At 36.4% G+C, this 27,922-nt stretch overlaps 2 protein-coding genes and 1 long non-coding RNA gene across 6 annotated transcripts; 1 reads left to right on the top strand and 2 right to left on the bottom strand.

Moving 5' to 3' along the window:
- Nucleotides 1-596: 596 nt before the first annotated feature.
- On the bottom strand, nucleotides 597-3,978 carry LOC117912341. The gene is made up of 6 exons (XR_004651004.1): nucleotides 3,741-3,978; nucleotides 2,556-2,620; nucleotides 1,623-1,779; nucleotides 1,412-1,510; nucleotides 1,021-1,118; nucleotides 597-933 (listed from the first exon to the last, which is right to left on the bottom strand). It is a non-coding gene; the product is annotated as an uncharacterized LOC117912341 (long non-coding RNA).
- An 895-nt stretch (nucleotides 3,979-4,873) lies between these two features.
- On the top strand, nucleotides 4,874-16,880 carry LOC117912450 (VIN3-like protein 1). 3 transcript variants are annotated; one of them, XM_034827026.1, is made up of 4 exons: nucleotides 4,874-4,983; nucleotides 12,783-13,396; nucleotides 14,225-14,535; nucleotides 15,472-16,880. In XM_034827026.1, exons 2-4 carry the CDS (start codon nucleotides 12,945-12,947, stop codon nucleotides 16,647-16,649), a joined length of 1,941 nt encoding a protein of 646 aa, XP_034682917.1. In that variant the 5' UTR covers nucleotides 4,874-4,983; nucleotides 12,783-12,944; the 3' UTR covers nucleotides 16,650-16,880. The 3 variants fall into 3 exon arrangements, with proteins under 3 accessions (XP_034682917.1, XP_034682918.1, XP_034682915.1); XM_034827027.1 differs by lacking the exon at nucleotides 4,874-4,983 and adding an exon at nucleotides 4,990-5,460; XM_034827024.1 differs by lacking the exon at nucleotides 4,874-4,983 and having other exon boundaries at nucleotides 11,990-13,396.
- Nucleotides 16,881-17,522: 642 nt separating this feature from the next.
- LOC117912449 lies at nucleotides 17,523-27,545 on the bottom strand. Of its 2 annotated transcripts, none has more exons than XM_034827023.1 (5): nucleotides 27,326-27,545; nucleotides 24,612-27,173; nucleotides 22,610-24,337; nucleotides 18,716-18,971; nucleotides 17,523-18,615 (listed from the first exon to the last, which is right to left on the bottom strand). In XM_034827023.1, the coding sequence occupies exons 2-5, from the start codon at nucleotides 27,087-27,089 to the stop codon at nucleotides 18,038-18,040; spliced, it is 5,040 nt and encodes a 1,679-aa protein (XP_034682914.1). In that variant the 5' UTR covers nucleotides 27,090-27,173; nucleotides 27,326-27,545; the 3' UTR covers nucleotides 17,523-18,037. The 2 variants fall into 2 exon arrangements, with proteins under 2 accessions (XP_034682914.1, XP_034682913.1); XM_034827022.1 differs by having other exon boundaries at nucleotides 27,336-27,545.
- Nucleotides 27,546-27,922: the final 377 nt, after the last annotated feature.

Genomic DNA, 27,922 nt, shown 5'->3' with positions numbered 1-27,922 from the left:
TTTTTTTATTATTACAATTAGAGTACTTTATTATATGTATATTGACGAAGACCTCATTGTCTGCGCAAGTCTATATGAGAATTCCGGGTTTTGGACTGCATTATAGGTTCCATACAAGAAACGAACTAGGGTGGAAGAGTGTTTCAAGGTTGAAAATGGATGAAAAAAGATGGTTGTGAGTGGCTTCATGGTGGTTGCCCTGGTAGTAGCTCTTGAAGCTTATGCAACATACAAAAAATATAATTGGAGAAGTGTCTAAATTCTATGCTTGGGATACAAAGAATCACTTGATGTATTTTAAATTTGTCAATTTCTTTTGTGTTCTTTGCGGACCAAATTGCTATCAATTTTCTATAACACTTGCATAGCACGGAGCAGAGAAAAGCTCATCAATTTTCTGCTATTATGTGGTTGCTATAGGAACACTAGTTAGGGTTGTGGTTCTCCTTGCAGGATAAAATCTATGTCTTGCTTAAGCTCATCAATTCAGTTCTTTGGACCCAAATTCTATATCCTTCCAGCAAGGCAAATATCCCCTACCTGAGATCAAAACAAACTCGACAACTGCTAGCAATCAAGTTCATATATCTAATTCATCCTTCCAGAACAAAGCAGCCAATTCATAACCAAAAATGATGATGCCACATGTTACACAAGATTCATTCCACTGATAACTGATATTGTTGCTGAGGAAATTGGCAAATCTTAACAAAGATCTAAATATGATAACACGAATTACAAACAAGAGATCTCTGGTAAATTAAACAACATACTCCTAAATCTGCATTAACTAAAAATCCAGTAATCAATTCACCTAAACAATGTACAACTACTAGAAACAATAAATATTTGGAAGACCCAGACTGCATCTACAAAGTCCACAGAAGTAGAAGCTACAACTCCTAGTCCTTTGTCTCCAGTGCAATCCAGTATCTGCATAAATCATGGGAACTTGTCATGCATCTCAATAAAGAAAGAGCATTGATTTTCAGAGACAATAGTTAGGTTAAAAGTTAGTACCCACAGTCATTGAAATTTCCTGCAGTGGCGGAGTAGCTTTATCAACTCAGCTCCATGAATCCCTAAAGCATAACTCAAGTCTAAGGAGTTTTCAAAACCTGCATAAAGGGGGAAGAAAGGGACAGAATGAAACATCCATAGAAAGAAAGAAGTTGATCTCAATCTACCAAACCATGCCCAACAGATAATTTCTTAAGATATTTTGTCCATAAGTAATGTAAGTCATATCACAAAAAGCTTTCAGCATTTAAACTTTCAAATAAAATGCATATGTATCCAATATTATTTACTTAATGTGATAGGTGTTTAAAAATATGAAACCATTAAAGAATGTATAATCATGAACTTCATAAACATGAGCACATAATGGAGAATGCCAAACAGTAATCACCTGCACAACTGCGTTGTCACCATAAACTTCTAGGACTTGACCACATCGAGTTGTTCCATCTCCCAAACCAATATTGACAATCTCTTGATACTTGGGTCCCTGGTGCAATTAGAAAGTAAATTATTGATCGCTAGATTCTGAACAGATGAAAATCATATGAGTGAAAAGGGAATAAATAAAAATACTAGATAATGGGTGAAGCGAGGAATACCTTGACTTTATCGAGGATAACCAATGGCCCAGCAACTCCAGAGATTGTTCTGTACTTTGTGATGTGCGCATAAAGGAGGAAGATTCCAGTCAGTATTATATAGAACCCCAACTGTGTTTAACAAAGCCTCTTTCATACTGCAATACCTTCTACCTACCTATAACAAGAAAGAAGAGATTCTCAACAACTTTTTGAGCATTTGGACAAGATAATAAGTGATAACAGCAGCATAGGATACCAAGTATATATCAAAAAGCCTTCATCCCACTTATTTGGTATCTTCAATCTACACTACCCCACATCTCTTCACCAGTGCTGCCTTTATTTTTATTAATACATGTTTGAACATAGTGCTTATCTCAAAATCCAATAGTACTACTGGGCCTTCAAGCTCATTTCTATTTTTTTTTTTATCTTCAATATGTTTATAAATAAGTTAATAATCCATCTCAAAATCTTCATAACATCACACCTATGTTATAGGAAGATATGCCATTTCAGCGTGGCCAACATTTGCGCTGAGCTAAAATTTTCTTTATAGAAATTTTACATTCTGTTCAGATCTCAAAAATGATGAGGGGAAGAAAAAGGGCTGACAATAGCTTGAGAAGATACTCCAATTCTCAACTTTAGCAAGCCATCCTAATGCCATCTGTGAATACTTCCCATCTTTTCCACTTTACAGGTCATTGAGACAAGGCAACAAAAAAATTTGGAGCTAGAATGCATCTCATGCTCATGGATCTTAGCCATCATTATAACTCAATTTATGCCCTTCCTAAAATTGAATCTTCTAGGGGTTTGGGTGAGGATCAAGCATACTTGAACAGCATTTCAAGTCCACCAATCACTAGAGTTGGGCTTCAGGCTTTATAAAGTTGAATGTGTGTGCTAGCACTTGAGAGTGTATATTTTACAGACTATACAGCTTACCCATGCCAACCAACAGAGTTCCCTCCTCCGTATCATGATTGTTTTGATCCACACCCATATTGAACCTGAAAAAACAACAAAAGTTCAAGCAATATTGCCAATCAATGACACAAATATCATATATCACAATGACCAGCAAAATTCTCATCATCAAAAGTGTAGGTTAGTTGGAAATAATCAATAAGTAAGAAGCATTAATTAAAAAAGGTAGTATCGAAGGTTTAAAAAGGTAGTACCTAAGGTTAAAAAGGTTGTACCTAAGCATAAAAAAGATAGTACCTAAGCAGTGAAAAGGTAGTACCTAAGGTTTCATTTATACGGTGATCTAAACAAATTTAATAACTATTAAATAATAGCTTTATAAGTATGTTTTTCTAATATTTGTCATGAAAATATCATTCATTATAAATAATAACGATTAATTAAGAAATATTATAACTATAAACTATTATAGATTATTATGTATTTGTTGTTATAAGATATAGTTTATCACAAAATCCTAATTTCTCCTTTGCCTTATTGGCACAAAAGGCAAAGCATACCCACCCACAAATAATGCCTGGGAGGTGAAGAGAGTATGATTCTATGCAGAATCAAACCCAAATTGCAGGATTCATCCTAATAACAAAATGTTGCAAATCATAAGCCCAAAGATAGCCAAATTGACAAGGGTAATAGCAAGCAAAATGTTGCAAATCATAAGCCCAAAGATAGCCAAATTGACAAGGGTAAGAGCAAGCAAAGTGTTGCAAGTCATAAACCCAAAGATAGCCAAAAATGCAAAAGTAATCATAAAAATCACCAAATCTGCTCCCAAATTCTCTTCCCTAATATAATGAACACTGTACTCACTATTGCCATAAGGTTAAAGATATCTCAAGACACTTGAAGTTGCTATAAGTGGAAGTTGCTATAAATAAAAATTGCTTTAACAAGAAACTTGAAATTGCTATACAAGTGAAAGTTGCTGTAAATGAGTGTTGATTAGAGCCACACATTGCACAAATAACCCAATCCAGAAGAAATTATTCTGCAATTGCAAGGTTTTTCCTCAAACTTAAAATATGAAAATTAGAAATAACAAATGGAAAGAAGCAGAATCGAGAGAAAAAAAAAAAAAGAACCCAAATTTTTAAATAGGGTCATGAAAAAGACAAGAATCTTTCAACACTATTCAAGAAAAACCTGAAAGCCAAGGTGTCGGAAACCGCTGATGCTAATCTTGTTTTCTTCAGCAGCCTCATAGTTGTGGTTTTTAATTAGGTTTTGTACTGTAGAGATGAAGGGGAGAAATGAAGACGAGGACTGTGGTTTTCCATTAGGATTTATACCAGTTAGATATGTACAAAGGGAGGGGGAAAATAAAGGAGATGAGAACAGAAAGTGAACGGAGGGTTTGAACACAGAGAAAGTAAATCAAGAAGGCCACTGCTATTAAGTCTCTTTTATTTTTGCTTTTTTTGTTTTTTTTTTCACATGTGGAGGCTGACCTGGCAGAATGAGGAGAGCATGTTGGGCATTAAAAAACAGCTCAGGCCAAAGTGCATGAAACACAAAGGCTATTTTGGATCCAAAAAGTAGTAAGGAAATAAAAAAATGTGATAAAAGGAAAATGATTTTCTCATTTTTCATTTCACATATATAAAAGAAAATTAAATATGATTAAATTTTAAATATATTTAAATAATTTAAATTTATATAAATAAGTAAAAATGAGTTTAAATAAATATATAAAAATATTTATCAAATTTAAATTTATTTTTATTTTTCTTCATTTTAAATTTTTTTTTTCATTTTATTTTCTTTTTCTTACATTTCTCTCAAAATTTTCGGAACTAAACATAATCAAAATATTTATGGATATAGCATTGTAAATTTGAAATTGACAAACTCGGGTTCTAGATTATATTTTGCTATTACTAACTTAAAATATTCTTTTTCATCATATTTTTACTCATGTTTAATTTTATTACCAAGAAAATTAAATGTAATTAAAATTATTTTATTTTTTAAATTACTTAATATTTATATATAAAAATAATTTATTGATTTTAATTTTTTTTTTTATCTTATATTTTTTTCTCTATTTTCTTTTACTTCATACTTTTCAGTAATCAAACATAACCTAAATTTGCAAATGGTTGAGGATTTTACTTAGCATTTAATAATTTTTCACCTTTTTTTTAATGAATTAATAATTTAATAGCATATAAAATAGAATTAACATTAAAACTTGTTTTAAATTTTGTTATTAACGTGTCTGAATCTAAAATGTGTTGTACCAACAATCCGTGAACTCAATGTCACCCAAATCCCTCAACTTCCACTGGAAGAACAAAAAGGCAATACAGCGCCATGGGGACAGTGCCATCTCTAGGGCTTGGTCGATCAAAACCCTAACTTTCATTTTTCATCGCCATTTTTCCGGGTAGTTTTCCCATTAATCTTTTCATTAGTATTAATCTGCAATTTTTAATTTTTTGTTCTTCATACTCTATTTCCAAGTCAGATCCCTTATTTAGTTTCCTTCATCTCCATTCCATTTTGACGTTTACATTTGTATTCTTGTTTATATGTTCATATCATTTATGGGAAATTTTTTTAATTGAACTGGAATGAGTGTAAATATTTATTATGTGTCATTTGATTTGGATTTCATTTGTATTTTGATCAGTTGATTTTTGCTCATCTAGAAGTGTGATAACTTGAAATTATCAGATGGGGCACATGTGTATCAGTCATTTGCTTTATTTTATTTTATTCTTTAAGATGTTTCTAAATGAGGAATTGAGTATCTACAGCACACATGGTTTTTCTCTATGTGGAAGAGGAAATTGTGATTGAGTTTGCAAGAGTAGTGTGTGGTTGGAATATCTTCTCAATCAGCTTCTAGTGGTGCTATGAGGTGAGTGCACAAGTTATTGTCTTTTTGTGCTAAATTTAGCAAATGATCAGCTAGCCACAGATTATTTTATTCAATGATACTGACATATACAAGGCTCGGGGGGTTCTTATTGTTATAATGTACAGAAATCCCATTTAATATCTCTCTAAATAGAATCAAATGGTAAAATGGGACTTGTGTAGCCAAGCCCAAGAAATTAGGATAAGGTTTTGTTGGGTCAAGTATATGAACTGATGTCATGATAGTGCCAAAACTCGTGTTTAGGTAACTGTTTTTGTGATTATGATGACTAGTGGAATTGTGCTATAAAGGTTGGTTTGAAATTGAATCAAAATCCTTCCAAATCTCAGTTACGGTTCTGAAAGGGAGGGTGGTTGGAAAGATCCTGGAGAGGAATAGAGATTCTCCAGTTGGATTGGGTTCAGAGAAAAGAGTTTGGTACCTGTGCTTGAAGGGGTGGAGGGATGCTGTCTTTTGGAGGTAGGAAAGCCCTTTAAGAAGGTTTGGAAGGAGCTAGAAGCTAGAGCTTTGCGGTAATGCTGCAAGGCACTTCTTGTCGTGCTCTATTAGTTCAGTGAAGGCGAAAATGTTTCTCCTTGGTCTTTCCAGAAGGGCGGGGGTTTCTAAGGGGATGGAGAACTCTAGTTAGGAAAATAAGAAGCCTTGGGGTTACTCTCAATCATAGTTCGGTTGCTTCTCCTCTAGAGGGGAATTCTATAGCTGTGGTGGGTGGTCCATAGACCCTTATTTTGGGCAAGTCCTATGCTGAAACTATTTGTATTTTTTTTAGGCAAAGCTTGGTGATGTCATGTGGATTCAAGTAGGGGAACATAAGTGAATGGGAAAGTGGAAGCCCCCCCTATATTTCCTTCTTTGATGAGGTGGGCAATGGATGGTTGACATTTAGAGGGGAACATCCATTTTGGTGCAGTTAGAGGGTTCTCTAATTTTGTTTGAGTTTAAGGTAGCATCGGATGCAAAGAAAGCCCTCCAAAATGAGCGAAGAATTTTTAAGGGCAAACCCGTCTTCTTGGATAGATGGTCTCCTCTAGTGGGCTATTTTCAGAGTGATGCACATGCTAGAGAGGCTTGGGTGAGAGTTATGTGTTTACCAGTGCATTATGAATAGGAATTTGATTACGCAATTAGGGGATGCTTGTGGGGGCCTTGTGGCAGTTGACAAAGATATTGCGTTCCATTGGAGTTTGAAGTGGGCTAGGATTCTTGTACAAACAAATGGTAGAAAGGTTTCAGGGATTTTGCAAGCGATGGAGGGTTGATCAGGCTTTCGGTTCAGCTATAGTAGGAGATTTTACCATGAGTGGAGCATGTAGTTTTGTGACCCATGTACAAGGAGTTTGAGGTTGAAAAAGGCAAGGAATCTTCATCACACACGAAGGGAAGCATGGGCAAGGGAGTAGAGCTGCTCATAAAAGGAGCAAAACAAGCATCGCATGAAGGTCCAACATTGACTATAAAAGGAGATGGGAGTTCTGCAATGGCTGTTGTAGGCCTACAAGTTCAAACACTTCTCTCTTATTTCAGACGCCTTTGTTGATCAATGAGGACATTGATGGTTCTTCAAAGACCATTCAGGGGATTTTTGTGTCTTTGTCAGCTGTGAAAAAAGCTCTTTGGGCAAAGGTGACATGGTTCTAGGTTACTTCTTTTTCTTTCTCCTATTTATCTGAGAGGTGGGTGCTCTTCTCCTTGTTCTTCTTTGAGTGGTTTGATTGCTATGGGGAGTTCAAAGAGAGTCAGTTGTGATAAGATTACTTCAGGTCTTCAAAAGGGCTTCTGTGTCCTGTCTAGGGACCATTCTGGATGACTTTTCATGATGGGAGTTTGGTGGATTTCCTAGAAAATTTAGTGAGCGGACCAAGGGATTCGGAAGAGGGATGTGAAGAGAGGAGGTGGGTTAACAAGGGGAACTCTAATGTAGGTTTGGATGGGAGGAATTCAATGGCTGATGTTGTGTTAACAAACTGGTTATGTTCAACTAGTTATTGGGTATGCATGTTGATGGGTTAAAAAATGAGATGCTGTCCTTATTGAAGAATATGGAGGCTAGAAGGAGACTCAGAGACTCTGCCCCAAGGAATTAGAAGAGGATTGTTCCCTGGTTGAAAGCTAAATATTGTTGTTATCAACAAGAGGTTTCAAAAGAGGTGATGTTACAAAAGAGTCAATATTTTGTCCAAATGGGGGAAGCTCAATCTAATTAAAAGCACTTTGCCTAGCATGTTGATTTACTGCATGTCCTTACTAGTGGTTTCAAGGAGGGAGAGCTTAAGGTTGGAGAAGATTCAAAGAGATGTCCTAGTGGGGTGGTGCTCTTAAGAGAGAACTCCATTGGATTAACTGGTCTATGGTGTGTACGACCAAAAAAGTGGAGGGTCTTGGCATAAAAAACCTTTTGGTTCTCAATACCGCTCTTCTGGGCAAGTGGAATTGGAGATTTGCTTTAAAAAAAAAGAGTTTCTTTGGAAGTGGGTTATCATTGGGATGTTTGGGGAAGAAATGGGTTGTTGGTGCTCTAGTGTGTCAAGGGAAGATTTTGACATAGGAATGTGGAAGGTAATAAGGAGAATTTTTAAAAGTAAAACCATCTCTATTGTTAGGGATGAGAGAAGAGTAGAATTTTGGTTAGACATGTGGTACAAAGAATTACCTTTAAGGGACTTTTTCCCCACCTTATTTGCCATAGTTAGTTCAAAAGATCTAGAAAATGCTTGGGAGCAGGTTGGGGAGAGGGAACACTGGAGCTTGTGCTTGTCAAGACACTTCTAGGGTTGCAATTTGAATGTCCAACCCAAGGTTTGAGTTGGCATGGGCAAGGTGTGAATGAGTTAGGTTCAAGTTTGAGTTAGAAAAATATCAATCTGAAGATATTCGGGATGACATAGGTTGAAGGTGCAGGTAACTTTGCAAAACTTGAACCCATATATTATTTATTTATTTTAATTATATTATTTATTAGCTTATTTAAAATATGAAAAAAATATAAAAAATAATAATAATAAAACAACTCTAACCTTTATGGATTTTCTATTTTTTCAATGATATTAGACTAATAAATTTATCTTTGTTCTTTAATCATTAAAATATTTTTAAATATTGAAACTTGAATTGAGAGTTTTCATTTATATTAAATTATTAACTAATAATATATTTTACGGTTTTGAGACATAGTTGGCTTTTCAAATATTTTTTTTGACAACTGTTTTTGTTCTAGTTGAGTGGGGGTGGGTGTATCTATCTTGTATACTTTGAGTCGTCGTTTCAGCGCCTCTTTTTAATATATATATCTCTCTTTACTTATCAAAAATATATATATATATATATATAACTTAGAAATAAGTTTTTTATTTATTAGGAGATTCCATTATAGAACTTTTGTTTGATAACCCGTGAAAACTTGTGGGAACTTGAGTTACCCGTGGGTCTTGTGCTAGTTGAGAATTCCCAATCTAACCTCGGGTTGGGTTTGACGTGAGTTAGACATATTGATAAGCTGATTTGGCTTAGGTTAGCCTTCTAACTTTTTCAAGTTGTAGCCTTAGACAGTTCCACGACTAGGAATTAGGGAAAATGGAGGCTTTTCTATAAAAAATTCAAGAGCAAGTAGTGAGATAGGATGTTGAGGATAAGATGACCTGGATGGATACTAAGAATGGTAATTTTGTGTTAAAGCTTTCTATTCCTTTTTGGAACCAAAAAAATCAAATCCTTTCCCCATTGTTGTTTGGAACCTATGAATTCCAACAAAGAGTGGGGTTTTTTTTTGCATGGGAAGCTATATGGGGAAAGACTTGGACTTTGGATAAGTTGAAAAGGAGAGGTTTATCTTTAAGGAACAAATGTTTCATGTCTAAAAGGGAAGAAAAGTCTATTCATTACATTTTGTTACATTGTGACTCTACAAGAATGTTGTTGCATCTAGTCTTCTCCATGTTTGGGATTTGGTGGGTGATCCACTCCACTCCTCTATAAGGTTGATGTTATTTAGTTGTTATGGGTCCTATGTTGGGAAGAGGTGGAAGAGAGCATGAATTGTCCCTTTGTGTTTATTTTGGATAATTTGGCAAGAGAGAAATAAAAAGGCATTTAATGGCATGAAGCAAGAGGAAAAATGCATGACATGAAAATGTGTGCCCTGGTGCAAATTTGATGAGCAAGAACCACTAAGATGGGGCCCACTTGGCATCATCCATGGGATGTATACATAGCATCCTCCCTCCACAAGGCGCCTTAATGAAACAGTCCTATAAAAGCCTCTCTAAGGCTTTTCCTAATTAGAGTGCCTTGTGGACCATTTTTGATTTGTGAGTTGGAACTAGGGTTAACATGGTTCAAAGTATCGGTCGAGTCCAATACGACTCAGCTGAGTCGTATTCACCTTGGCCCATTTGGTGTCGAGACCAATACCTAATACCATCTCAAACTCAGACTCGATCATGACTCATTTAAAGTCGGTTGATTTGACTGAGATTCCAAGTTGACTCGATTAAATCATCTGAGTTACCAAAGAAATTTTTTTTTTCTCGCTTCAAATCAAAACAAATGAATAACATACAAGATCCAAACCTAAGAAATCTTTGGAAAATGTCTGAAAAATCAGATATTCTCTTCAAAAGAAAAAACTTTTCAAGAATCAAAGCCCATAACTGATGATGAAGAGGAAGAAAGACATCAGTCTTACCCATGACTGAGTCTTGGAGGTGTATAAGAAGAGGAGGTTGAGAAACATCATACCGATTTCCTTCATTGTCGTGCGTGATGATCCTTGAATTTGGCCTTCCCTCTTTGTTTTTGGTCTCAGTGTCACGGTTATGGGTATGTAATTGGCTAACAACATTTTCCCTTTTACCCTCCTCTCTCTCCCCATGATGTGGGTGAGTAGGTGTGCATTGTGTGTGAATTGGGAATTTTAAAAAAGGTAGTCATGTGCCATTTTATATCATGATTTAAGGTAAGATTTTATAATCTATTATTTTATATGACAATAGCTTATTATTTTATATGTTAATCGTGCGATATGAATTATATTAGTTTAAGTAATGTATTATTTTATATGGTAATGGTAGCATATATGATGTATTAATTATTTTTAACAATATGTTGAAACCATTTAATTTATTAATATTTTAATATATTAAAATCATTTAATTAACAATATATTGTACTTTATTTGATAAATGTATTTTATATTTATATTTAAATATAAAGCTTTGTAATCATTTAATCGAAACTAAAAATCGAATTGATGATTAAATTGTATTCTTTTAGTAAAATATCATTATATTTGAAAATAATTTTCAATTCTTAACACTATCATAAATTATATTCTACGGAGACTTTATAACTATTTAAATAATGTTAAATGTGAGAATTTTATTTTATTAATTTTTAAGCTTATTTAATTGTATTAATTTTTTAAAAAAATTATAATATTTTTTTAAAAATTTTTTTAAACTTTTCAACCATCTTATTTTGTGTATCGCTCGATACTGAGCCGAGACATCGAGACCGATATGCCTCTTGCCTTCCGAGTCAATGATCAATACCATGACCATGGAAGAAAATATATGCCTCTTGTCTTCCGAATCAATGATCAATACCGTGACCATGGAAGAAAATATCGCGATATGTCGGCGATATATCGTTGATATATCGTGTATCGGAAGGTATCGATATGATATTTCATGGAGAAATATCGATCCAGTGAAATTTCAGGAGAAATCCCTAAAAATTGGCGATATCTATATCGGCAATTTGGCTATAAATCGCCGATTTTTCCCGATATATCATATGGTCAACACGGTCAAACACACTACAGTGAAGTCAAACGTGCTACAGTGCCCCCACTACAGTACCTCACAAATGCCCTTTTGTTGTTGAGGGGATTCGAACCCCAAACCAAAAGGTTTGGGGTTCAACTCACTTACCATTAGGGCAAGCTTGCCCCTTGTTAAATATTATGCACTAAACATATATATATTTAAAGTCATTGTATAAAGAAAATATTAAAAGAATATTTTAAAGACCAAATTAATTATAATTATTTTATAATTAAATGCAAAAATTTCTTTTAACTGATTACCAAAAATATAAAAATTATCATGATAATTTTCTTCATAGTGTTTTTAATATCATTAATAATTAATTAAATATTAAAAAATTGTACATATATCACAATTTATTTTATATTATTTAATACAATTGAATTAAATGGATCATAATTTTAATATTAATATATATTTGAAAATTAGACACATTATAATCAAATATCATAATATTTTATGTAATTTAATAATAAATGTACACTTATAAAATTCATATTTTTATCGATGCATATGGCATTATTATCAAATATGATAAATCACATAATACATATATCAAATTATTTAATAAAACAACTTAAAAATATCATTATACTTCTAATTGCATTTTTATGAAGTTTTTATTATATTTTTATAAATTTTGATCAATTTTAGGCTATCGATATTTTTTTTCCAAAATATCCGCCGATATATCCGTAAAATCGAAGTACCGATATATCCGTGATTACCGATATTTTCATTCTTGATCGTGACTTTGAACTATGAGTTACTCAATTAGTTGTGTGCTTCATCTTATAGCCTGGGTGAGTCACCTTCTTCCTCCCCTCTTTTGAGGGGAGTTGAGGAGCACATCATGTTGCAACTCAGGTACAATTTTACTAGTAATCTATGTTGACCTGTTCTGGGTGTTTATTGGCTAGTTCAAAAATCACTTGGAAAATTTTTTCTCCTGAAGGATAAGAATCTTTCCACCAAAGATAAATATCCTTCGTCATGCAGATGCTTCACCCATCAAGCTTGCGCAAAACCAAAGCTGGAAGGAAATAAAGAAGCAAAAAATGGTATTGCCAAGCATTGTTTTAGAACATTACTTGGCATTTCTTCAAACGGGGGTATTCTACCGTTTTGTCGTTTCTCTTATGGAGTTGTCAACCATTGTCCTTAAAACCCAGAACAATTTCTTCTGGTGGATATAAAACCAAAGTAAAAAAATAAGACTACGTGATTGAAAAATTTAAACATAATTGCAAATTTGCAATACAGTTAAGTAAGTAATGCTTTGGATGAACCATTTTTAGATGCAACATGATACCTCTATTGTATTGCATATGTTACCAGGTTGAGACAAATGACAAGTTTTATGGGTTGAGCTGGTGGCTCAACCAAGGTTCCATGACGACATTGCTTAGATCTTATGTTTTCTTTTGTTATGTGTCGATAAGTTCTCTCTTATTGTTATGCTACTTCAATTCCTTCCAGCTTGTTATACGGTCTTTCTTTTGCACCCAAAAGAAGAATGAGCATTTAGACAATGCTTTCTAGAGATCAGGAGCTTCTGCAAGAGTATCTGTTCCAAAGAAGAGATTTCTTTAATCGTGCTTTGACAAGGAAAATAAGCCTTCAGCTTCATAAAAATAAAGAATGACTGAACAGTTTGTGAAGATGAGCAACAGGAACCAGGAGCAGAGGAGACATCCCAGTCAGACAACAGGCACTCAGCCATCTAGGAAGCAGCCAAGAAAGGGGGGGAACCCAGTCCGGCTTCCATCAGCTGCTGGGCTTACTCAAGATGATGAGTCTTCAAACACAAGGATATGTAAAAACTCAGCTTGTCGAGCTGTGCTATCTTTAGATGACATATTCTGCAAGAGGTGCTCTTGCTGTATCTGCCACTCATTTGATGACAACAAGGACCCTAGCCTATGGTTAGTCTGCACATCTGAGTTTGATAAGGGTGACACTTGTGGGCTGTCTTGCCACATTGAATGTGCAATTCTAAGGCAGAAAGTTGGGGTGGTTGATCTGGGGCAATTGATGCAGCTAGATGGGACCTACTGCTGTGCTTCTTGTGGAAAAGTCACAGAAATTCTTGGGTTAGTAATATTTTCACATAAATCATGATCAGAAAACTACTTGGCATGCTATGAAACTCGATTTCATTTACTTAAAATAGGTGGTTGATAAGTTCTGACTGTAGAAACTCTTGGCTTGGGCTGAACTGCAAAAATAGTAAATGAAATAAATGTAATATAAGGGTAATTAAAAAATAGATGCAACAAAGTTTTTGGCCAGTACAGCATTCTATAAATTTCCTTATAAAATTACTCCTTTCCCATGACAGGTTTTTTTTTGTTTGTTTTGATAGGTAACATTTTCCTTTTTTGTGTCCTTGGGTTCCACCTGAACCACTTGCACTTGAATTAGGCCTCAAGGTCACTTTTTTTTCATGACAGTTATACCCACCAGCTTCTATTTTGAGCTTAAAATATTGTTAAATATACTTAATTTTTCTTTTTGTGCAAGCCATAGGTTCAAAAAATGTAGTATGACTTGGGATGGTTGCTCAAAAAATGAGGAGCCTTGCACTGCTGTGTAAAACTTTTTAGAGATGTGTAATAGTCATGTTAAACATCTTGAATTGCCAACAATATTAAAATGATGTTTTAACTCGAGTCTGGAAGTTGGAGTTTTTTGGATTAATTTGCAGTCTTGGATAAGAGCGAGATTGTATATTTTAAGATCAAAACATGACCAGCCAGTTAAGATTGGGGGATTAATTCTCTAATGTCCTTGTCCTTCACTTAGTGGCAAAGGTTTTTTATCTCTTCTTGCCCTTCTAGTACTTTCCATTAGTATTGTGATTATCTTGATAGCATCTCCTAGACTGAATTAGTTGTTGGGGCCTTGAAAATCTCCTGCAGATGTTGGAAGAAGCAGTTTATCATAGCGAAGGAAGCTAGGCGGGTTGATGTTCTCTGCTATAGGATATCATTGTGTTATAGGCTTTTGGTTGGGACATCCAGATTTAAAGAGCTACATAAAGTTGTAAGTGATGCCAAGGCCAAGCTCGAAACAGAGGTGGGTCCAATTAGTGGGGATTCTGCCAAAATGGCACGTGGCATCGTGAGCAGACTCTCAGTTGCTGCAGATGTGCAGAATCTCTGCTCTCTTGCTATTGAGAAAGTAGATGCAAGGCTCAACTCCATTTCTACTGCTAACTTCAATCACCGAGGTTAGATTCTGTAGCAGCTCTCTATTCTTTTCTGATATTGATTATCATGATCATAATCATGATCATATCATGATTATCTGCTTTAAGGTTGTCTCTATACTTTAGAAGAAGTAGCACAGAGCGACTGTTCAAATTTTCAGAACTCTTGATTTGTAGTTTAGACATGTTGGTACTTACATGATATAAAACCATAGAAAAATCTAACTATATTAACATAAACAACAACCAGGTTTAAATAGACTACAGATATAGAAGATAAGATGAATAATTTATTTGTCTTCTAAAGGAAGAAAAGCAAGAAGAGAAAGCCTCAATGGAAGAAAAAAAAAAACCTTTTCCAGTGTCTGCTGAATGCTTAAGCTCTGAGGTGGGAGAGTGTGAGTCCAATTGAAGGGTTGGGTCTCAAAACCATTGAAGATGCAGGTATTGCAGTACCAAGTAAAGAAGGGACTGAATTGCAATAACTTTAATCCAAGTGGGGCAAATTAAAGATAAAGAGAATAAGAGGTAAAATAGTTTAAAGATACCCACCAAACATTCTTCCTAATTTAAAGATACCCACCAAACCTACTTCTGAATTTAATCCTAATGAATAGACAGTGCAATCCAATATTAAATATATGCCATATCACAGATTGGCAACGAGTATAACAATTTCCTGGTATTTGTTTGTCTTCAACAGAAGCAATTCAATTTTCCCCCAAAGTGAAACTATCTTCTTCCCTTCTTCATTTAGAAATCATTTTTCAGAGAATGGGACCCCATGAATGATGCATTTATTCCAATGATAACAATAACATCAGAATCATAAATCCTTCATCCAACATTGATACTCTTCTCTCTCTCTCTCTCTCTCTCGCTCTCTCTCTCTCTTTCCTTTTTCTGCTTAAATAAGTGATCCTAAATTAATTAATCTGTTTCCTCTTGCTGTTGCAGAAAACTCACTTGGTGCTGCTTGCATATTCCTATTTGAAGAAGTAACAGCTTCTTCTCTTGTTCTTGTTTTGGATGAACCAGATGCTTCACCTTCTGATGCAGTTAAAGGGTACATGCTCTGGTATTGCCCAAGCAGGGAAGAACCATCCTCCAAGGAGCCTATGCGCATCTTCCCAAGGACTCAGAAAAGGGTTCTAATATCAAATTTGCAACCTGGCATTGAATATCGTTTCCGGATAATTCCTTATACTGATTCTGGCAGCTTGGGTCATTTTGAGGCAAAGTGTTTCACTAGGAATGTGGAGATAAACCACAAGAATTCTGAATCTGAAGTCGTCGTTCCACAAAATGAAATTAGTCCTGATAATGAAAGACTAGATACCAGGAATGAAACAGTGCCAAGGACTTCCAGTTTTAAGGTTCAGGACCTAGGAAAGGTTCTCTACCTTACTTCAGCAGAAGAACAAGGCTCTCTGGAGGGATTATGCAGTGCTGATGTGGAAGAATGCAGTGGTGGGAGCAGTGCAATGAGATATGAAACCCCAGAAGATGAAAAACCAATGCCAAATTCGCGTGAGCTTGACTTAAATGTTGTTTCTGTGCCTGATTTGAATGCAGAACTAACACCTCCACTAGAGTCCTCCAGAGATGAAGACAATGAGTGCACCTTGGAGCAGGTGGTTGAGGCTGAGGATGATGCAGTATCACATGGCTTGGAAAAGAATGATCAATCAAGATCAAGTGGTAGCCATGACTCACAAACTTGCAAAATCAGGGCAATCAGAGAAGTTCCTGCTGTTGAATCCAGAACAGAGTTATGCAGGAAACAGACTCTGAGCTCAAAGAGTGAGGCATATGATTGCGTTAGCACTCTAATTAATGGTTCCCCATTGCAAGTCTGTGCTGGATCAGGCCATTTGGACAGGAGCTATGAGTATTGTGTGAAGATCATTCGATGGCTAGAGTGTGAAGGGCACATAGGACAGGAATTTAGGATGAAGTTCTTAACTTGGTTTAGCTTGAGATCAACCGAGCAGGAGCGGAGGGTTGTGCATGCATTTATCCAAACCCTAATCGAAGACCCAAGTAGCTTGGCAGGCCAGTTGATCGATTCATTCTCAGACATTGTGAAAAGCAAGAGGACCCGTAATGGTTTCTGCAGTGAACTATGGCATTGAACCCGGAGCAGGCAAAAGGATGGTTTTATTCTTTTTCTATGTGATATTATTGCTTTTGTATGTACAGGCTTTCTGGGATCTTGAACAAATATGTTTGTGGAGTTTATAAGTCTTTGCAGGTAGAGCTCTTCTGATTTTTCTTTCTTGAAGAGCTCATGGTTCATAGCGGTATTGTATCGTGAGATCTTCCTATTTTAATTTGAACTTTAGTCGAGGCACATATTACAAAATTTTGTGTGGCGTATTCTGTTATTTTGGATATAAACCCTTTTCTGGAAAATAGCAGAGGAATAGGACAATGGAATACACTAGTAATAAGATCTGCCTGTTTCAGTTCAGAGCTGCTCCCATAGACCTTCCCTGCTCCTTCCTTTTCTTAAATGTCTAACACCTAATTCATAAAATCTCAACTGCAACACAGCCTACCATCCCATCCCTGCCACTGGGCGTCATGCTTTTTTCTGTTCTACACCGTGCCCCTACTGCCATTGCCACCACAAAACTACTCTCATTTCACCCACAGACTTAACCACATTTAGAAAGACATATTCTTTCACCTATTGTTTTTTTAGATCTTTTTTCAGGTTTTTCAATCTTCAAGGTTGATTCACATCTGCTTCAGCTGTAGACAAACATCATGCATTCCACAGAAAGAGGCAGTTTGAGACCATTGAAGGACTCCGTTTAATAGGTAAAAGCAAGCATTCAAGCATAAAATGAAGCAGCAACAAAATCTTAAGCCTCTGATGAAACTCTATAATATTATAAGATAATTACTTACAGGCTTTTCTTTCTTTTCTTTTTCTTTTTTTCCTTTTTTTTCTTTTGTATTGGAATGGAGAGCTCTGATCAGTACATATCCAGTAATTGCTCCAAAGTTCAATCAGAGAAGAATTTGTGATTCGATTCCAAGGGGTGTAGCGTATTATTTGGGCCAATTGCACCTTTAATATCAAACACCTTAAAACTGAGGTCAAAAGATAAAGGAACAAGAAGAGGGGAAAAAAAATTCTGTACAAAGGTCGGCAACCAAAATTCCATACACCCCTTACCTGCAGGAGCAGTACAACAGTTGCATTGACCTGGGAAAACCTGCTGCTGGGAAAAAACCTAGTCGGTAGAAGATCTGGGAAGCTGTGCACCAAACTACCATGACCATAGAAAACTAATGGGGCAGACCCAGTAGTTTCTTCTCCAACCTTACCACCCACAGCCATCAAGTTGGAAGTTCCTTCAGAATCTACATACAAGCGCCCACCACCATTGGCAAAGGAAAAACCAGATCAATTTCAATGTCAAATCTTTATGTGACTGCTGCAGAACAGTGCAGGTTAAGGAGCTGGCCAACTTCATTGCCTCTCCACTTCTCATACTCCCTCCCATTGGTCCTACCCATCACCATTTAAGTCCTCAGAAGACGCTTTGATTGCCTCAGCAGTCATGAGAGCAACCACAGCCTTGTGGATGGCCAGATCTGCTCTGTATAGAAATCTCTGAGCTTTTTCTCTCTTCAGTTTAGCCATGTTAAGTGCATGCTGAGCTGCACCAGATGCATCACGTAACCTGAACTCATCAAGATCCGATCCATCCAACAACTCACTATTGTGCCTCTGTGATACTTCCAATTGGTAATGCTTCTGACTTGGCCACTCAGGTAAGCCCATGTTCCATCCATGAACCCCATTTCTCTTACCTATAGTTCTATGACTGTATGAGGCCCCCATCTGGATATCACTAGAGGGTAGAAATGCCCCCATCTTCTTTGACTTGTTCCTGTGAAGTCTTGGGTGATGACTCCACTCAGATCCATCACTGCTTAATGAGAAATAGCCTGTGCTACCTGCATCCCGTGGTGAAAATACCCTTGTTGATGACTGAATTAATTGGGAAGCATCTGAAGATTCATGGTAATGACCCGGAAACATAGCTTTCTCCTCTCCAACAGCATACCCATTTAATCTTCTTCCTGGCACAACAGAACAAATCCAAATAAGCAAAAGGTATTTAGAACTAAAACAATGGACTGTGACAATAAGCAAATGGAATATGTAAAAGGATGGAGTTACCAAATGCATGGAAACCATCCTGATCTCCCAAATTGGCATTGCTTTGTCCTGCAACTGGAAATTTCCTGTGTGACCTTTGTTTTGACCCCTTGTTGAGTACTTCCAAACCCCGTGGTTTCAGACAGAAAGCAAACATGGCTGGTTTCTCAATAGATGCAACTTTCTCCTGGCTTCCATGGGAGGAGACGGTGTTGTTTTTTATCATTGCTTGCTCCCATTCTTTCAGTTGTTGTTGATACATTTCCCATAGTGGAGGCTGAATCAAGCACAAGAAATTTAGATATGTGCTAGACAACATTACTCTGGTTTAAATTAAATAAAACAAAAGCAAAATAGCAAACAAGAAAACATAAAATTCAGGGAAAGAAACATAACAAATAAATAACACAGGAATTTGGTAAGAGCCAAAGAATTGACCTTTTTTTTCTCCCACAAAGTCTTAAAATTAGAAGACAGACTGAAGTTAACATGAAACAAGAAATCCAAATTTAATCCATGTTAAAATTTTTGAAATCCATCAGACTAATCATAAGTATGCAAAACATAAATGGTTCTAAAAAATATGCAAATAGGGCAGGCTTCATTTTTATTTGCTGAAAATAAATTCAATAACCAGAAAAAAGACCATATACACAAAAAAATGGGAGATTTATATTTCCAAATGCCTTTTTTCAGTTTGAGCACAGCAAGGACCACAACCTTCAGAGTAACACAAACCAAATATGGCTAAACAGAAAACTCTTATCATCTGAGGGAAAAACATAAAGCTGAAAATTAAAGAAATGACACATTGTATACAGCATAGATCCTGTTCCAAAGTAAGATTTAGTTACATCTATGTTGCATGGTAGGGTTCAGTGCAGGTGGGCTCATGTAGAGAATCTGGGTATCATAGGTTTACAATCGAAGAGAGACAAAAATAATGAAGTGGAATTGTTCAATAATTTTAAAGCACCCTTTTGAATCAGAGGTATAATGGCATCACCAATTGACATAAGAGTGAAGCTCATCACCAAATTACCAATCATGGCATGGAGTTGCAGTTCAGTAAAGAGTAACATAGAGAAATCATTGTCTCCATATGGTGGATAAGTTAAACAAAATAAAAATAAAACTAGATCCTTCAATAATCCATTAATTCAACATCAGATTTAATTAAATTAGACAATTTGCACAATCAGCTACAACCTTGTAGTAACCTGTGTAGCGTGTGTGTGTATGAGACAGGCGAGGGACAATCTAATAATTAGATTGCATAAAAATGTCAAAATTAGACAACAATAAACCAGAAAGAAACAACCAAGGGCAGGCGGAGCAACAATGCATTAACATAAATGTTACTAACACTGCTTTTACTATTTGATTAGAAAAAAATTGTTCAGCACTTCCCATTAGTTCAGAATTAGGACTGAAGCAAATGATCAATTACAGAAATTTCATGCTTTTGAAAATTTTCATCCATACACTTGATGGACAAAATTCCATGTTACACTCCAGCACACCTTAGGCAGAATGTTTAAAACTGGAAGTGATACTGAAAAAGCATGACAATATACTATGTTACATCCCTCTCTATCTAATTTGGTTCATTTGGAGAGGGCATGCAAAAGATGTTTTGAGGTTGTGGAGAGCTCAGCAGTGACGATGAAAAATCTTTTGCAAGAATTCTTCTGTCATGGTCTAAACATGGTATCAGATTGTAACTATGAAATTTCCGAGACTTAGTGGGTGTTTGGTAAACCAACTTAATAACTTAATTTAGTCATTTACTTAAATTAAGTGTTTGGTAAAATAACTTAATGGTATGACTTAAAGTCAAAAGCAACTTTAAGTAATAAGTAAACACGATTAACTTATTCTTAAATTCAAATCTTCATTTTATTTTTTCACTCATTTGCCCTAGTTTAACTCCATGATCTCCTTTGCTACTCCACAACCTCCACTATTACTCAACCTCCTTTACCCTAGTTATAATTTATGAGGATAAATATGTCAATTTGAATTAGTTTTAAATTAATTTTATCAAACAACCTTAATATTTAAAGTAAAAATTAAGTAATAAAATTTAAATCGACAACTTAGGTATAATTTAACTTAAAGTCAACTTAAGTCATTAAATAATAAGTATTAGGTTTTACCAAACACCCCCTTAGTCAACTATTTAAGTGGGGTTTAAGGTTCCTTTTGTGTCTTAGATGCTCACTGTATTACTCATGTGTATGTAGGGTGTGTCCCATCTTGTTAGGCCATTTTCAATAAATAAAATCATTATTGCCTGTCAGAAACAATGTCACACACTGGAAGCTTTAGGCAAGATATTCTAGCAAGAACGCTATAACTATATTTATATTCAAAATCACTCACTAACCCCTCAAATAAACCTAACCCCAAACATTAAAACAATCAAACTTCCAAGATATCATCCACTGGTCCCTAAATAAAATTTCCCACTGTCAATCTTAAACAAAGTCAAGATCCACCTGCCATGGCTAAGATCTAATGATCAACTTACTGATTTGCTCAACAAAAAGCTAAATTCTAGGACACTTCTGATGTTATCATCAACCATATGACAACTGAATAGAGAGTGTAAGCCTTTCTGTTAATCATTCTAGCTCATGAAGAGGAAGGTAGTGATGGTGGTTTTGGTGTATAAGATAATGTGTATGTTAGTATCATAAGACCAATGGTTGTGATTGGGAGTGGAGCAGTGCTTCTATGGTGGGCCATTGTGATTGCAGCATTAATGATTACTGTAGTGGTGAATAAATGTCAGGAAGGTGATTTATCTTTAGAACCCAAATAAACAATCTTGTCAAAGGGCAAAAAATAAATAAACCATCATGGAAGTGGGGTGCTTGATTGAATTCCAAGTTTGGTGACAATGATGCCTACCAATCTATGTACTTGAAATCCTAATAAACTTCTAAGATTAAGAATTGTTGATTCCTCCTTAATGTTTCACTTATTTTGCTTGACCATGACCATACAGGGTTTCATTTATTTGTTGAATCCATTCCTAGATGAGGTTTAGATCTATATACAATCTAGATTCCAATTTCCTTGGGCAAATAAAAGGCCATATGCTTCAAGTTTTTGTTTTGTATTTGTCTAATTTCTATCCATTCTTGATAACATTTATGATTTTTTTTATGTCACTCCTCTATCCACTCTTAAATTATTTTTCCATTCCCAAGAATCTTTCAGTTCTAAATTTTAATCTATTGTTCAACGATCTGTTTAACAATCTTGTTTCTCAGATGCTTATTTGAACAATAGCTTAATTAACAGTGATTTGAAATGAAATCATCTCCTTGTTCGAAAGTATTTTGGGTCTTTTGGTAACTCAGGAGCACAATGGCACTAGACTTAGGAAGCAAACCTAGAGATTAAATCCCCCAATCCTCGTTTTCCAAATAACCTTTCCCTCTCATTTTCTATTGTCAACAGCGTTTCCCATTGTTGTCTGCACCCTCTATGAATTAATAAGTCATCATAACCAAAATTCTTTAGAGTCTACTCTGTAATTTCAAATCTATCCCACCATTTACCTTCTCCTAAATTTGAGAGTTATCCTACATCAAGCTATAACGCAATTGGAGAGACAAGGGAGAAAGTATTGGATTCATCAAAGAGAACTTAAAAACCATAATTATTCAAGAAAGAAACATCTAGGAAGCATTTCTGTAACCAAAGATAGGATGTGGCAGAGAAGGCTATAAACAATTTCAACTAGAAGTAAATAACATCGAGATCATTTCCACAAAGCAAATACTAAGTATGTGCCATCTCAACAAAATTGGAGCTTTAAAATTAAGCATATGCACATATTAAACTCAAAAAGCATAAAAAATAAATAAATAAATAAAGAATAATGACAGCTTCAAAAGGTACCTGGAGATGTCGTATTAATGGCATTCCCTTTTTCTGCCTCTTTTGTTGCCAATACTCGTGGATGATTCTGACTAATTTTGTTGGGGCAAATCCAACCATGAGCTCGTCTAATTCATCAAATGTGAACTCATCACACTGTTGAACGTGTGCAGCCTTCTCAAACATATCCATCACCTTCTCAAACATATCCTCAGAGAACTCTTCCCAGGTACCCTCGTTAACTTCTGTAGAATTTTGAATTTTTGAAATCCAATGTTCATCATCACTATCCATGTCATATAAGATACGAGATGGATCCAAAGCCATATCAACATCAGTTTCAATCTGCCGGAAGTACTTAGGAGAATTGCGAACAAATGGTACTTCAGTTCCATTATCATCAATTTCCTCTATGAGGCGAACACCAGGAATAGGTATGTTTTTGACTGACGCAGCACGAACATTCCGGTTGTAGCACTCTTCATGCATCTCCTTAAAAAGCGCCCACTGGTTTCGGTCTGGAAACTCCAAAATCCAATCTTTTCCCCCTTTCCACATCATAGCATGTGTGAATCGATTTGCTGTCCCAGGCTGCAGAAATTGATGTGCCTTGTATGAATACTTTGTAGCCCCAGAAACTTTTACAGCAAGTTTCCATTCATTATGATCACCAAGCTCTAATATAACTTGGGCTCCAGATTCTCTCCATCCTCTGTCCCCAAATGTGATCAATACATTTGCCTCACAAGATAATGATTCTAGGTTTCGTTGAGAGCTTCTAGAACCATCTGATAACCTCTTCTCATTAGCCCGCCTGATTCTTTTGTTAGGAAGCCCTTTCTGGTGATGGCTTCTCTGCTTTGAGCTAAAATCAAAACCTCCTACAGGCAGTGTGTATGAGACCTGGGTACGTGGTTTCTTAGGTCCATTACCAAAACCATTGCCGAAAAAGTCACCCTTTCCATCGGACCACATATGCGAGGGGTATCCAAACGATGAAGAAAAACTATTTCTATTCCGGTGCCACATACTCCTGGGAGCAGTGGGGTTTGGGCTACGAATGACACCATCATTCACATTCCAATTCAAATCAACAGACTGTTGGCTGATACTGATATCTGCTCCCCTATCAAAAGATTTCTCAACTTGGTCAAATGTTGGAATTTGAACACTGATACCATTCAAACGGGAATAGCACCCAACATTGGACTTCCCAGTAGAAGAATGGCCATTGAGAAGCAAAGGCTGGGGAGATAGAATGCATTGTTCTGCTTCTGAATGGTACCCTTGCTGCTCCTGCAATTGGAAAATGGCATCTATTCCGGTTTCTCCAGTATCTTCAGAACAGGCAGAGGTTCCAGCAACATTAAGGTTGCTGTTTTCATATTTCTGGGAGGAATTTATCCGATCATCATCATTGCATGCAGATTGAGCCTGCTTAGCAATCTGAGGGTTAGCACCAGAAAACTGTCCAGACCAAGTAACATCCTCTGTCAGACTCTCCAGATTTTGCTTTGGGGATGTTGGATTGTGATCATGCAAGCATGTACTATCAACTCTGTGTTCCATGAGCAGCTTGAGATGGAGGCCCAGGAAAAAAGTAGGTGCAGCATTAAAGGATAGGGCAAATGGAGGAAGTTTTCCTTGATTCACATCCAAACTAGAAGATGACTGGCTCATATTCACAAAAGTGGACTCTCTGGAGACCCCCATGTGGATAACACCCAGCCTAGACCTCTTCCGCAGACACTGTGTAGTAAAACAACCAACAAAAGTCAATAACAAATATGAAACAAATACAATTGATTGCATTACAAAAATTTCAATGCCTAAATACGCAACAGCAAGGATAATTTTTCTATTTAGTTGATATGTAAACTCATTAAGAATATGAAAGCAAGAAGGATGCATACAGTTGATAGGACAAAGATCAAACAAAAAATAAATAAATTAAGATAGGACTCAAAAAAACAGAGATCACAGAGAAACAAATTTGCAAAGGGAATAAAAATAAAAAGCATACCTCAGTTGAGGCTGGCTCACCCCAGGCAGAAGTAAGAAACAACGGATTTGTTCCACTTTGAAGCGCCATAATGTTATCATATGTGCACTCCGACAAAGGTAGTTGTTTGGTGAGCAAGCAATATCTTTTAAGCTTACAGTCTAGGTAGAACCACTTAGAGTCTTTCACTTTAGAGAAATTATAGAAGGCAAATACAAGCTGCTTTTGAAGATCTTGAACGCAAGACAACTTGAACTTGATTGAAGTTACTGGAAATTGCAGGTCAACATACCTCCCCTGTTCATTAGGTTGATTGAATATTGTCAGGACCAGACAAACAAAGGCCACAGCCTGCTTCAAGCAACCTTCAAACAAGAGAAACCTCAACCCAACAAGATTATCAACAAAAAGCATCTCCAAACGAACCTTTGGCCACTTAGGCATCACCACACCATACTGATGTAACAACACAGTGTGAAACAACCAAAAGTTCTCTGCTCCAAATGCACAATTGAGAACTGGAAGTGCAGGGAGACTAAATTCAAATCTGAAATGCCTAGAATTTATCATTGGGATAGATAATTTTAGTAACCCAGCACCATCACTGGACCACAATAACGCAAATTGATCAGACTGTCTCAAGGAAAGAAGGAATTCTTCCAATGTCCCCAACCTATCAATTACAGGAACAGGTGAAGGAACCAGTTCAGATGCACTTCCGCATACATTGTGAACCTCAGAAACATAATGCAGTCCCTGGAACCTCTTCAATCGCCTCCTGAAATAAACAATTGGAACTTTTTCATCTTTGTAGCAAATGGTGCTTCCAGGAACAGACTTCTCAATTTTTTCAGCATCAGTAAATTCATCAGGCATTGCAGAATTATTTAATCTATCTTTATCCCTTTTCAGGGAGCTGCCATCAAGGCACCCTTGTGCATTGCTGTCAGTATTATCAGATAACAGTGATGGCACGGCATTTGAAGATGGGCAAGATGTTTTCTGTTTCTTCATAACGTGAAAAGGGGAAGACTTAATCCGACGGGAAGATCGAGCCAACCATGAGATGATGGGTTCTGAGTCCATGTATCCGCCTATGCAGCTATCATCCTCCATAGGCAAGTCTCTCTTTCCTCCTCTTTTTCTGCGCTTTCTTTCTTCATTTTCATCATCAGGACATTTATCTCCCATTTCCATTTTTTTCCTGTCAGCCTTACCAGGAACCTCACTAGGAAGTAGCAAGAGCTTGAATCTCTCATGTCGCAGGTCAATCCATTCTTCATCTCGGTCATCATACTTCACATGATGAAGCTTTCTTTCTGGGTCATAGTCTTTCACAAGACCAAAATACCAACTCTGGTCCAATGGCCAAAAGACTTTGATCCTTCGGTTCAATACCCAGTAGGCATCCAAGTTCCTGGAGAAAATTTCGTAGAAATGACGCCTTTTCCTTGAGAGACCCTTCTGCTTGTGCTGTTTTCGTGGTCGTAATACTCTGCCAGCAGTATCAACAGATGCAGATTCAGAACCAGCAAGAGAATTCATCCTGTGAATCATACAATCCCGATCAGGAGATAACAAAAAGGACAGTCCATTTGTTGATTGAGGTGTTGAAGCTTTGCCATTTGACGAAAACCCAGTACAGTTTGGATCAAAGCGAGATGAAAGCATCCTTGCTGCATTCTCTTCAAGATTCTCCTCATCCTCTTCATCACAATTTTTAATAGGATTATCAACTAAAGGCACCGCCTCCTCCTTCACAATACTTTTACCTTCTGATGACAAATTCTTCCTTTTCACCTGCTTCTTCCGTGGCATTCTCTTTCTCAAAGATGAATTGCCATTGTCTACAACCTTGACCTCATCACCCTCCTTGTAGTGTGGAGCTGAACTAGACCCACTAGACCTATTTTCCTTAAAATCATCAAAACCCTTTTTGCGCTTAACTTTCAAAGGGACAACCCGAGTGGCCGAATCATCACTTAACTTAGTTATCTGATCAACAAACACATCTTTACTACTAGCTGGTGATGACCTCCCTGGCTGCAACATCTGATTACCATCAAATCTCCTCCGCCGTACAAAGCCACGTGGGCGTTTTGGAATTCGAATAACATTATTATCCAAATTACGCGAAATGCTATTTAACCCACTATTGTCATCCAATTTCTGACTCAGCCCCAATTCTTTCTTCTTTGAATCAGGCAAACCTGAACTTGAGCCCGATCCCAACCCATCAGCGTACACTTCATCTAAACTCTTGTGACTGTTTTTAAGAAGGGATTTCAGACTACTCAGAGATACGGCTTTTCTACTGTTACTTTTCTTCTTCCCCTGTCCCGACTCAACCTCCCCATCATTTTCTGAACTATGTTTTCGCTTCAAGATCTTATTATCACCCTCTTGTGAAACCTTAGATCTATATATGCTCTGAAGATCTAAAGATCTCGATTTCTTCGAAATTTCACTACCACCTGAGTTTTCTACGCTATGTTCCATCAACAATCCCTCAAACCAAACAGCCCAAACCCAAACCACCAACTTTTATATTCCATCATACATATTTCTACACAGAATCCAGATCTGAAGCACCAAAAAATCGCCCAAAAACCCCCCAAAAAACAAAATTAAACGATTGTCACCGATCAAGCCTCATTTTACACAGAAAATTAAATCATTCCCAAAAAACAAACTTTAATTAATTCACCAAAATTCAAACAAAAAAAAAAACATACAAGCTCGCACCTGGATCAAAGCGTAAACATCGAACACGAAACATCGATTTCTCCACCAAACCGCCAAGATCACAACACCGAACAAAATTAGGGTTCGAATCTGAGATTGGGAACCGAAACCCTAAGTCGATTTTTGAATAATTTTTTATTTTTTATTTAAAAAAAAAAATAGAGAGAGAAAGAGATGAGAGAGAATGCTAGGGTTTCTTTGGTTTCACGAGAGCGAGAAGGGTTTAGATTGTAAAACAAAAAATAAAAATAAAAATAAATAAATAATGAAATGAAAATAATGTGAAACTACTGAGGATGATCTGGGCCGTCTGATTAGAAATCTGTGGTGGAGATTTCGCTTCTCTGGTTGCGGCCCTATGACTAATAAATTTGGGTCATGGTTTCGTGATCCGGAAACAGAAAATGGACGGTGGAGATTGAGAACTTGATGACGTGGACGGATGAGATTCGAAGTAAGTTTGCCAAAGAGCTATTTTTGACAGAAAAGCTTTTATTCAGCTTTTCCTTTTATGGGTTTTGAAATTGACCCTGGAATGCTGTGAAATATCGGAAATGCCATTCGGCTTTTGAGTCGTGTCGCGCCAT

Source organism: Vitis riparia, chromosome 4 (assembly GCF_004353265.1).
Source record: "Vitis riparia cultivar Riparia Gloire de Montpellier isolate 1030 chromosome 4, EGFV_Vit.rip_1.0, whole genome shotgun sequence".
In the NCBI taxonomy this organism is placed as follows: domain Eukaryota; kingdom Viridiplantae; phylum Streptophyta; class Magnoliopsida; order Vitales; family Vitaceae; genus Vitis; species Vitis riparia.
The sequence above is the reverse complement of the archived record's forward strand: the minus strand, read 5'-3'. Positions and strand labels throughout refer to the sequence as shown.

What these genes read in the sequence shown, in the direction of transcription:
- LOC117912450 (XM_034827026.1), top strand. Translation starts at nt 12,945, where the DNA reads ATGACTGAACAGTTTGTGAAGATGAGCAACAGGAACCAGGAGCAGAGG. An exon ending in AAAGTCACAGAAATTCTTGG is followed by an intron (nt 13,397 to 14,224) that starts GTTAGTAATATT and finishes AATCTCCTGCAG; the next exon opens with ATGTTGGAAGAAGCAGTTTA. An exon ending in TGCTAACTTCAATCACCGAG is followed by an intron (nt 14,536 to 15,471) that starts GTTAGATTCTGT and finishes TTGCTGTTGCAG; the next exon opens with AAAACTCACTTGGTGCTGCT.
- LOC117912449 (XM_034827023.1), bottom strand. Translation starts at nt 27,089, where the DNA reads ATGGAACATAGCGTAGAAAACTCAGGTGGTAGTGAAATTTCGAAGAAA. An exon ending in GTGAGCCAGCCTCAACTGAG is followed by an intron (nt 24,338 to 24,611) that starts GTATGCTTTTTA and finishes TTTACTACACAG; the next exon opens with TGTCTGCGGAAGAGGTCTAG. An exon ending in GGATGGTTTCCATGCATTTG is followed by an intron (nt 18,616 to 18,715) that starts GTAACTCCATCC and finishes CTGTTGTGCCAG; the next exon opens with GAAGAAGATTAAATGGGTAT.